The sequence below is a fragment of the Dermatophagoides farinae genome, chromosome 8, assembly GCF_024713945.1.
Source record: "Dermatophagoides farinae isolate YC_2012a chromosome 8, ASM2471394v1, whole genome shotgun sequence".
NCBI classification, from domain to species: Eukaryota; Metazoa; Arthropoda; class Arachnida; order Sarcoptiformes; family Pyroglyphidae; genus Dermatophagoides; species Dermatophagoides farinae.
This window is the reverse complement of record NC_134684.1, coordinates 2,957,821-2,969,252: the sequence shown is the minus strand read 5'-3', so window position 1 is coordinate 2,969,252 and position 11,432 is coordinate 2,957,821. Positions and strand designations below refer to the sequence as shown.

The 11,432-nt window shown below is 29.4% G+C and overlaps 1 protein-coding gene across 1 annotated transcript; it reads right to left on the bottom strand.

Moving 5' to 3' along the window:
• Positions 1-684: 684 nt before the first annotated feature.
• On the bottom strand, positions 685-7,505 carry LOC124496167 (sodium-dependent phosphate transport protein 2C). Its single transcript, XM_047059658.2, is given in 9 exon segments — positions 685-2,942; positions 3,017-3,140; positions 3,206-3,320; positions 3,414-3,491; positions 3,493-3,731; positions 3,833-4,105; positions 5,676-5,940; positions 6,037-7,220; positions 7,406-7,505. Coding segments are annotated over 8 exon segments (2,664 nt in total). The 5' UTR covers positions 6,247-7,220; positions 7,406-7,505; the 3' UTR covers positions 685-1,582.
• Between the last annotated feature and the right edge of the window lie 3,927 nt (positions 7,506-11,432).

Sequence of the window (11,432 nt, the reverse complement as noted above, 5' to 3'; positions counted from 1 at the left end):
CGGTGAATGAATAAATATGTATATGGTGAAGGAGAGAGAGTAACCTGTCCATACCAGAACAACAAATGAAAGTATAGTATTAGTATAGTTACATTACAGCTATAAATATAAAAGTAAAAAAAAATGTGAGAATGAGAATAACGACGACGTAGTTGAAATAATTTTTTTGTTTTTTTTTACAAATATAGAAAAAGGGAGGTAGAATAATAATCAAAAAAATAAGGTAGTTGAAATGATGTTTTTGTGGATTTGTTCCAACAATAACAACAACAACAACAACAACTATAACCAAACAGAAATGATAAACGAGTGGTTGGCCTTGCGTTTTGTTTTTGATTGGCATGTTTTTTATGTGTGTGTGAGGGTACCCCACATCTATCACTTGATGTGTTTTTTTTTTGAAATTCAATCAGCCACCACCCAATTCATTCAAACAAATTTTGGTTGTTGATTTCCCAAAAGGATTGATTATTTTTTTCCTGTTTTGTTTTGTTTTGTTGTTGTTGTTGTTGTTATTGTTATTGTAGATATATGTTTGCCAAAATCTAATCAATTCTAACGACAAACTGGTTTTGCCAAATTGGAAAAAGATTTTTTTTTCATTTTCAAAAAATTTTAAAATTTAAATCAATGAATTGAACCAGAGCCATCCAGTGGCTAAAAATAAAATTAAAAATTCAGATATTTTCTTTCTTTCGATTTTTATTTCATATATCAAAATAAATTCTTTAAATTAGTAAAAATTTCCATTACGAATCATAATTCAGAATATTACATTACAATTTATTTAATTAACCTATAATAACAAACGGATAATGGAAAAAAATAAACATTTTATCCAGTAGTTATGTCTGTCTGTATCACTGACCAAATATACACAAACCAGAATACAGAGAAAATATCAAGCAATCAAATTATAAAATATCACAGCTAAAAACACAAATATATAATGAGAATACAAAGATGTAAGAAAACAAAACAGAACAACAACAACAACAACAAAAAAAATCAATTCAACAATTCATTCGAAACTTATTCCATTTATAAATTTTAATTTGTAGCCGTGTATTTGAGATAATGTTTGTCTGTTGTTTTTTTTTTTTTTTTTTTTTTTTGAACATGAATAAATGTTGCTGTGAATATTATGAATGCAAGAATAATCGATAATCAATCGATTGTATTCAAATTAATAAATTGATTTTTTTTTGTTTGCTGACAAAAAAAAGAGAGTTATATTTACAATAATATTCAAATGATTTGATTACACAGACAGAAACAGAAAAAAATGTGACTAGATGATTGTTGGGTTAGAAAAATATCCAAAAAAAAATTTTTTTTTTCTTAGTGATAGAACTCATGATGGATTCTACCAAACAAGGGGTGAGAGATAAAGAGAGCCAAATTTTATCACATTGGAAACAGCCAAATTTTTAATTTAAATTTAATTTTTTTGTTTTTGAAATTTTAAAAAATAAAAAATTTCATCTGTTCATGTTGTTGTTGTTGTTGTTGTTGATGATGATGACGATGATTTGGATTCAGTTGATTTGTTTTTGTATTCATTTATATAAGTTGAAAACATTCAAAGAATTTTTGTTTCGTCCACTGTGGCCAATGGATCATTATTTGGTGATAATAATGATGATGTTGTTGTTGTTGTTGTTGATTCTAGTGGTATTGATGATGATAGTGGTGATGATGATGGCAATGGAATAATAGTTTGATCCGTTGAATGATCAATATTTCTTCTAGTAATATATTCCATCTGTGTGCTAGCACGTGAAAATGGTGAACTAGGATAATGATAACGATGTACTTGAGATCCGGCATGTACTGTATGTGAATTAAATAATGACCAATTCGGATGTGAATCATCTGTGGTCGTTGTTGTTGTTGTTGATGGTTGTTGCCAACCATTACTATATCGATGTCGACGATTTATGTTGTTTCCAACACCACCACCACCACTACTACTAATATTTTGATGACTTGAATTAATTTGACTTGCTTTAGCTAATTTCGATATCACTCTTTTAATTGTTTCCGGAACACTTGGCCGATCATATGTTTGATGATGACGATGATGTCGATGTTGTTCAATTAGAAGACTATCGCTTAAATGTTGTTCACTATTGGAACGATACATTGCACCCAATATATGTAGCCTTGAATGATGTGTATCAGAATGATGACCCAATAATTTGGTTCCATCATGGCCACGTTCAAATCGCATATGTTGTAATTGGCCACTTGTAGCACAACAATTTGCACATCCAAATTGTTTACTTAAACGTGTTATAAGTCGATCTAATGGATCTAATGATCGCATCCATAGTGGCAAGAATCGCCAATTTTTTAACCATGATGGAAGCCAATGTGGAAGATGATGTTGAATTAAATTGATTGCAACGATAATCATGACCAATAATAAAAATGGTATGCCAATGATCAACATTGCGAACGAACCCAATGTCGATAATGAGAAAACAATAAGTGGAAGCATGAAGAACATCATTAATAAATAGAATATGGAGAACCATCGATATTTGGCTGTAATATGTCCTAACATTCGTGACAATGGAATCGGTATACGCATACATGGTATTGGATAGAATAATAATATTCCAGAAATATTGAAAAATAGATGACAAAGAGCAATTTGCATTGTATCATGTAAACGATTCGGATCAGCAGCTAATGCTGCCAATATACCAGTAGTTGTTGTACCAATATTTGCACCCAATGTTAATGGATAAATTTTTTCCAATGAAATGATACCAATACCGGCCAATGGTGTTAATGCCGATGTGAATATCGATGATGATTGTACCAATATGGTAAGTATACAGCCAGCTAAAATGGCTGAATAATCGGCAATCAATGAATATGGAAATGCATATGTACGATTCATGGTACGTTTAATTAATTTTGCTATTTGGCCCCTATTTGATTTTATAGAAAATTTATCATTAGTACGAATTATATTAATATAAACATTAATCAATTATATACTGACGTTAACATGGAATTAAGAACTTTAACCAATAACATTAGACAAAGGCACAGAACCAGAATGGAAATAGCAAGTAATATCAAACCGGTAGGCGTATCGGCAAAACTAAGCCAACCAAATAATGAGCCTAAACGAAGAGAAATGTTTTATATATTAATTAAAATGAAATAAAAATTTTTTTTTTAAATTTACATTTCCGGTAACATGGAAGATTCTTCGAACTACAGCAACGAATCAATAGATGACGATTCGGATCCAATGCACTATGATTACCATATGCCATCTCTTCCAATAGATCTTTATCAATCTGGTTATTATTATTATTATTATTATTGATGAACAAACGATAGTCAATACGAAACAAAACAAAAAAAAAATTATTGAAATTCTATATACTAACCTGTATAATACGACTAGTCAATGGTTTTGTTAAATGATTAAGAAATTGATGATTTGCCATTTTATCCTTGTTGTAGTTCACCAGAAAATTTTTCAACCATAAACGTTGTAAGACGTTCCAAATAATGTGTAGTCATTTCAATTGGTAATAAAACCATTACAGTTAACCAATTAAACATATCATGTACGGTTGCGGCAGCAAATGCACGTCCAAATTCATCACGATCAGCCGATTGCATTAATGATACAATTGTATTCGTAACCGATGTGCCAATATTTGCACCCATCATAATTGGTATTGCTTGACGTACATGAATAACTAATATTAATTGAATATATCAGATAAAAAATAAATAAATTCAATTAGGTTAATGATGATGACATTTAATTATGAATGAATGTTTACTGTTTCAAACATACTTCTTGATGCAACCATAGTAACAGCGATCGATGTTGATGTTGATGATGATTGTACTAATACGGTGACCAATACACCAATCATTAGGCCAACAATAGGATTCTGTAATAATTCATTATCTTGGAAAAAATTTCCAATCACACGTGCACCAAGTAAACGAAATGATGTACTCAATAATTCCAATGAACAAATGAATGAATACAATAATAATAGAATGGCTATCAATTTTAATACAATGATGGTGATATGAACTAATTTTCTTTTGTAATCCAATTCTATTTTTTTTTGGGTAAATGACAAAAAGATAAACAACAACAACAACAGTGAATTATTAAATTATTTTATTGATATAAATTAAAGGAAATTGAAGGATCAGCCCAGTACAGCAGTATAACCATCGTTTTCAATCACTGTTTCAGCCTCGAAGGGCTTTGGAAATTTTTTATTATATTCGCTGTCTTCTTCGAGACAACAATTAGGCATACATGTGTGTATCATATGCTTCAGAACAATTTCTCTGACAAACTCATAATCTGGATTGTCAGTTGGGATTTGAGCCGAAATGTATCGGTCAATATTTTCCACTATGTCAAGTTTATCCGCATCTATTAACCAACAATACAATCCACGTTTTTGGTATTCAATTGTATAGACATAGGCTTGACATCTACCGAAATATGCCTTTTTGTATATGATTTCCATCAGATGATTAAGTTTTTTTTTTAAAAACTCTATCAATCAAATCTGGTCGTTCAAAAGCAGTTTGATTTGGATGCAAATTTTCGATAATTTCACGCCATTCCGTGTTTGCAGTCATGGTTATGAATAATTCTGAGAAACCATACTTTGCAACAATAGCCATAGCGTCATGATAATTCGAGCACTACCTTCAAAGGAGGAAGCGAGAATAACAACTCTTCCAAATCGACTTTCTACTTCATTCTTGTAACAGGAATCTTTTTGGTTGGCGCGATAAGCACGCATATATTCATGCCTACGTGCTCTTTCTTGTTCGTTTGGCATTTTTTTTCTTTGTTTATTTTTGTTAAACAAAATCACTAATGAAATGATGATGATGAATGAACAAACAATGAAATGAAAATGATTCGAATTCAAATTCGAATTCAGAATCAAATCAAAAATGATGATGATGATTAGATTAGAATTGATAAAAATAATACTCATATATAATCATACTCATCAAATACTCATCATCATACTCATACTAATACATGTACACAAAATGAAAATCACGTGTGTCACTATCAAAATTCGAAAAATATTTGAATTTAAATCCTTTCTATGTTCTATTGAATGACTGCACCATCTATTGGATGCAAAAGCTGCATCAACGTATGCTGAGCTAGATCTAGCAATGAAAAAAAAGTGTGTAGAGTGTAATCACAAAATGCTTAGCGTCATAAAGATATAGATAGATTCGTGTATATAAATCTGTTAGCGATACGCTATATAATCGGGTATCGGGGTATTATGTTTAGAATATATATATATACTGCATTGCAACACATTTCATCATTCACTACGAATACAGAATAAAATTCAAAAATGCCAAAGGCACCGGTAATTCAAATGGTAAAAACAATAAAACGAAAAAAATGGCATAAAAAAGACTACATTCTATACCCGATATTCTTTTCTGCTTTCTAACTAACTAAAGCAAAACAAGGAACAATAAATCTACGCGTACATTATTTTTTTTTAAACCCAAAAATAACCTCTAAACATTTAGTAGTGGGAATCCTTGTTGCTGATTGGGCGTTTTAAAAATAAAGTAATGTTTTTTTTTGTATTTTGTAAAACTAAATTAAATTATACAATAATTACCATTCCATTTAGGACCACTAGATTGTGATAATTGTGGTAGATTCCATGGTTCTTGTGAATCTGGTGTATCACATAGTGATCGTAAATCCGATGGTGTTGATTGTGTTGAATCACTATTATTGATCAGAATAAATGCTCGTGGTTGTCCAAATGGATCATCATCATCCGCTTCCGTTTGTAATGGTTCATCATCTGGTGGTCCAGTAGTATTGATTATTACACCATGTGTTGGTGTATTTGGCGGTGTCAATGCAATATGAAATTCCTATGTCAAGAGAAGAAGAAAAAAAAAATTCATTTGAATATATATGGAATGAACAAGCAATGAAGAAAAAAAAAACAACAGAAAACAGAAAATAACCTCTCGATTTAATGATGATGAATCATTGGCCACTGCATGGTTGTTCGAAGTGGAAATCATCGTAGAATTACCATTAATTTGGTTTAAATTTATCATGAATCCATTATTAAAATTATTGTTGAAAAAATTATGTTGATGATCACTACTATTGCTATCGGTAATTTGTTTGAAAAAAATTTTTGAATTTGGAACAGTTGAATATACTGACATGATGATGATGATGATGAAATCGATCAAATGAACAATCAAACAAACAAGTCAAAAAACAATGAATAAAAATATAAAGATGTCTCTGTGTGTCTATGTATCTGTCTATGTGTGTGTGTGTTTTAATAAATGAAATTTTTTTAGAAATTGGGACAAAAAAAAATATAAAATCGAGGCACTCAATTAATATTTAAATTTTTTTTTCTCTTTTTTCAGAATCATATTTCAGAATTTTTCAGAATTCATTCTTTTTTTTTGTATGATAATGATGGTATAAATGTGTGTGTGTCTATGTGTGTGTTTGTGTGTGTGTGTGTGAAAAACGGCAATAAATCAATAAATATATTGATCAGATAATAATAGTAAATAATAATAATAATAATAAGGATGGTATGAATTTATTCTTGATTTGATATGATGATATAAATGTTGGCAATAAAAATGGCCACTGTAATAATAACATTGACAAGGATAAATAGATCAACAACATGATTATGATGATGATGATGTTACAAATAATTCAATGATTAGAAAAATTTTCAATCATTAACAATTTTCAATTGTAGAATATATCGTTGTAGATGTATTCGTTGTTGTTGTTGTCGTTGTTGTTGTTGTTGTTGTTAATAAATCACAGGATCTGTCATGGAATTTGTTTGGTTGTGATTTTTTGTTAGTTGAATGGAATTAAATATCGAATGATTGAATGATTGACAAAGTTTTAATCATCGTCATTATTATTATTATTTTTTTTTGTCTGAAAAAAACAGCGGTTGGTATGTGACAATGCATAAAATAAACGATATCAGAATATCATAAACAGACACATATACCAAATCAAATACACACATTTTCGGTAATCATCATAGACAATATATTCGGGCTCGACTTGACTCGATACATACACACACAAATACCGCACGGATAATGTGGTAGTTGTATCCGATTCTTGATTCTGCGACGTCTCCATCATATCGCTATGTGATATTGAATAATATCATCGAACATTTCAAATAAAATTCAGTTGTAGTGGAATAATTCATACAAAAGTAAAAAAAAAGAAAAGAAAAATTCATTACAACATATATAATAGTGGTATATATGATATATAATTCATGAACAGATATTTGATATGGTTTTGTCAATGAAAAAGATTCATTACCACCACCCCCCACCACCATTATTGGCCAGACAGAATCGTATGATTCTTGAAACGCCAACCGATTCTGATAATAATGATGATGATGATGATATCATTTTCATGGCTAGAAATGAAGTATAATACCAAAGTGGAAAAGAAGAAAGAAAAATTCTGTGCATTGTTCATTGTATATAATACACAATGAACAATGCACACACACACACACGTGCTTTATCTTTATTTCATTAAGAATTCACATAGAAAGACTGAAACAAACAAAAAACAGTAGTTGAACTTGAAATGATAGCTGTATTGACTTGTGTTATTATCCAATCATCATCATCGTCATCATCATGATCAGTGATCAAAATCGATTCCAGACAATTGCCAATGAATTTATTCTAAAAATAAACATTTATTTTATGTAATACAAACACTGATATGACGTCTATCTCTATGAACAATATAGAATAATTTAGAGAATTTAGGTTGGTTAGTTATATAATATGAAAGTAACGATTAATGCAATTTCAAAAAAAAAAAAAAAATAGTTTTCAAGAATTTGGGAATCTAAAAATTTAAACCGTCGACTTTCACGCCATCTATTATCGTTAAATTGAACAAATTGAATTTGAAAACAAAAAAATTCCAATCTGCCATGAAAAACAATAATAATAATAAAAAAATGAATCAAATTGAAAAACAAATGATTTGTTATTTTATATAGCCACACATCAATATGATATGAAAAAAATATTGACTGTGCTTCAATGATAGTTTAAAAAAAACACATGGATAATCAATGGAAAAAATGGCTCTAATCAATATGCTAACTATAACCAAAAATCAACATAATTCCTCGAAAAATATTATGTTAAAGATTACAATAATCAATGTATTGATCACAATTCAAATCAATTGCAATTTGGTGTGTGTGTGTGTGTGTAAAACGGACATTTTGGTTTTGAAGTGAAAATCAATTTATTAGTTTGTTTGTTCATTTTTGATTGATTCAATTTTTTTTCTATTTGATCTTAATCTCCTCATTATAGATATTGTGAAATTGATTAGATTAATGAAATCAAACTAACAACAACAACAACAACAACAACAAAACAGACACAACAATATTGGCTAGACACTCAAATAATTTAGGTTAATTTTTTTTTTTTGATTCCTTTTGTTTGATTTTCGGTTGATTTTTTGGCAGTTTTTTTAGTCATCCCAATCTTTTTCAAACAATTCTCTTGTATTATAAAGAAAAAAAAAATTTCTAATATTTGAACTACAACGAAAATGAAAATACCAAATACAATAGGTGTTTGTTAGCTGATGGAAATTGATTGGTTGCTTAGATACCACATATCAATTCAATTTATACATCATCAAAAGAACTTTCACTTGAAATTCCTTATCAGTAAAATAAACGTTTCGAGGTTGTACCATTAAATACATGCATACATGCATGTGGGACACACCTTATGGAGCTTATGTCAACAATATGAACGATAATGGAATGGTAATCATTACACAATGTTAGGATTGATATTGAATGCACAAAAAAAAATGAAAGATAAAACAGATCAATTGAATGAAATGAAAATAATCAACAACAACAACAACAATGTCTAAAATTATCGAATACATCTCCATTCACCATCATTATCGATTAATGGATTATAGTTTGAAATATGTAACAAAAAAAAAAAAAAAAAAATAAAAGATAAAACAAAACACATACAATTTCATGCATGTAGGCCATGTGCATTATTATAATATTTGTGCATACCATACATGTTCCAGATACCATTTTATTTATATATTTAGTTAATACATAAATAAACCAATAAATGATACTGATCCATATTGATATCAATGGTATATACTACTATACGACAACACTACAAAACATGAATATATTACGTTCAAATGTAAATATTGTCACCAACCACAAACAGTCATATAAATAACCATAAGATGATGATGATGATAATAGTTCCCGGTGACAACCACATCACCATCACCATCACCATCATCGTCATCATCATCAAACCGACTAATCAAATAATGGCATTTGATTGCACTATTTTTTTTTTATTTCATTTCACTATTACTATGGCCAATTGGATCGGTCGGTTAGTTGTTTCAAAATAACCAAACAACCAAAAATCAAACTACTAAACCTATGATGATGATGATGATGATGATGATGATGACAAAAACGGTTGGTGACAATCATCCAATGTTTGGATTATTATTATATGGTTTTTTTTTACTGATTATTGCAACATATTTAAACACACGGTTTGTGTGTGTGTGTAAAAGATGATCTCGTCTCTAATATTTATATATCCGTCGAGATAAGCGTTCGGGAACAAGACAACAACGACAAAAAAAAATATATTGCCTTGTTGCCTATCCATTTATATTATTGTTATTATTATTATCAACAATCATCGTTGTCATCGGGATCGGTTTGAGACAAATAAAAATTTTTTTTTTTGCCTTGACTATAGTAAGTAATCTCATTTACAACCATCAACCAACCAACCAGCCAACCAAATACCAAACTCAAATCAAATTGGTAAGTCAAACCTGTTTATATATCCATAATGTTTCAATGTTTTTTTTTCTGGATCTGCATTCATTCTCATTCTTGCCATCATACAATGATGATGTTTTAAGACTATGATCATGATGATGATGATGATGATGATTATAGTGTGTGTGCGGTGTGTGTCATATGAATTCATTGGACTGAATTTTGTTTTTTTTACGCTACAAAAAAAACCTTAACGGTAAATTTTTCACTGGTCGTTTTTTTCAACTTGTTCCCATTTCGATAATCATCATTATCATCATCTACAGTTAGCAGAATTTATTGCAGAGAAAAAAAAACTTGAAATTTGAAACCTTGAATCGCTTCGTCAAAATTTGCATAATATTGGCCGTTCGAAACGATTTTTTTTTAAATTAATATTCATGGCCCGAATAAAAATGGAAAAATTTTTCTTTTCTTCTCGTTTGAATTCAACATAGAGAGAATGAGTAAGAAAAAAAAAATTTTTCATTTCTATTTTGATCTATAAAAATATTATGCATCTTTTGGCGAGTCGATATCAAAGGACTCTAACAACGAACTATTTAATTATCACGGCAATGGAACAATTATTTTCTGGTAATGTATCATATATGAAACAAAACAAAAAAATTGATTCAAAATATCGATAATAAATATCATCAATTCCCATCAATAGATGGCACATCATGCAAACGGCAAAATTTTAAATTCCCTTTGGCGCCCATTGTTTCATTGATCATATAATGGAAAGTAACTCTGTTCTGTTCAATCGATTCTGGTAATGTCAAAATAGAAAAAAAAATAAATGAATTCTCAAAAAATTCTGTCATTGTTTTCTGTTTTGTTCTCCTGACAAAAAATGGACCAATATTATTCTTGTTTTTTTTCAAGTGGATTTTTGATTGTCATCATCATCATCATCATTTTATTATTACAACAGCTATAAATGTCAATAATATATATAATATAATATGTCAAAAGGGAGACAACCAACAAAAATTCTCTCATCTAATTCTTTCACACATTACTTAAAGAATAAAATTAATGTTCACACATACACACACACACACACACACACAAAAAACACATATGGCACACACGTTTTGATTGTTCCAAAATTTTTTCTTCATTTCAATTCAATTCAAATTTCTCATGGCACGTGCAATAAACACACACACATACACACATATGTACAATACAATACCATGCCAGTCAGTCAATTTGTGATGTCAAAATTAAATATTTTTTTTTTTTGCTTTTTACCATTCAATCTACGGTGGATTCAATGAATTGAAGAATTTCATTTGTACAATAATAATAACAGCAGCAGCAGCAACAACAATGACAAAGACCAGAATGGAAAAAAACGAACGATCCATATGAGTCGTTTTTTTTGTTGTTGTTTGGTTCATCATTTCAATTGGATGTTATATGTAATATGGCAAGTGTAAGTGGTGTTTGTATGTT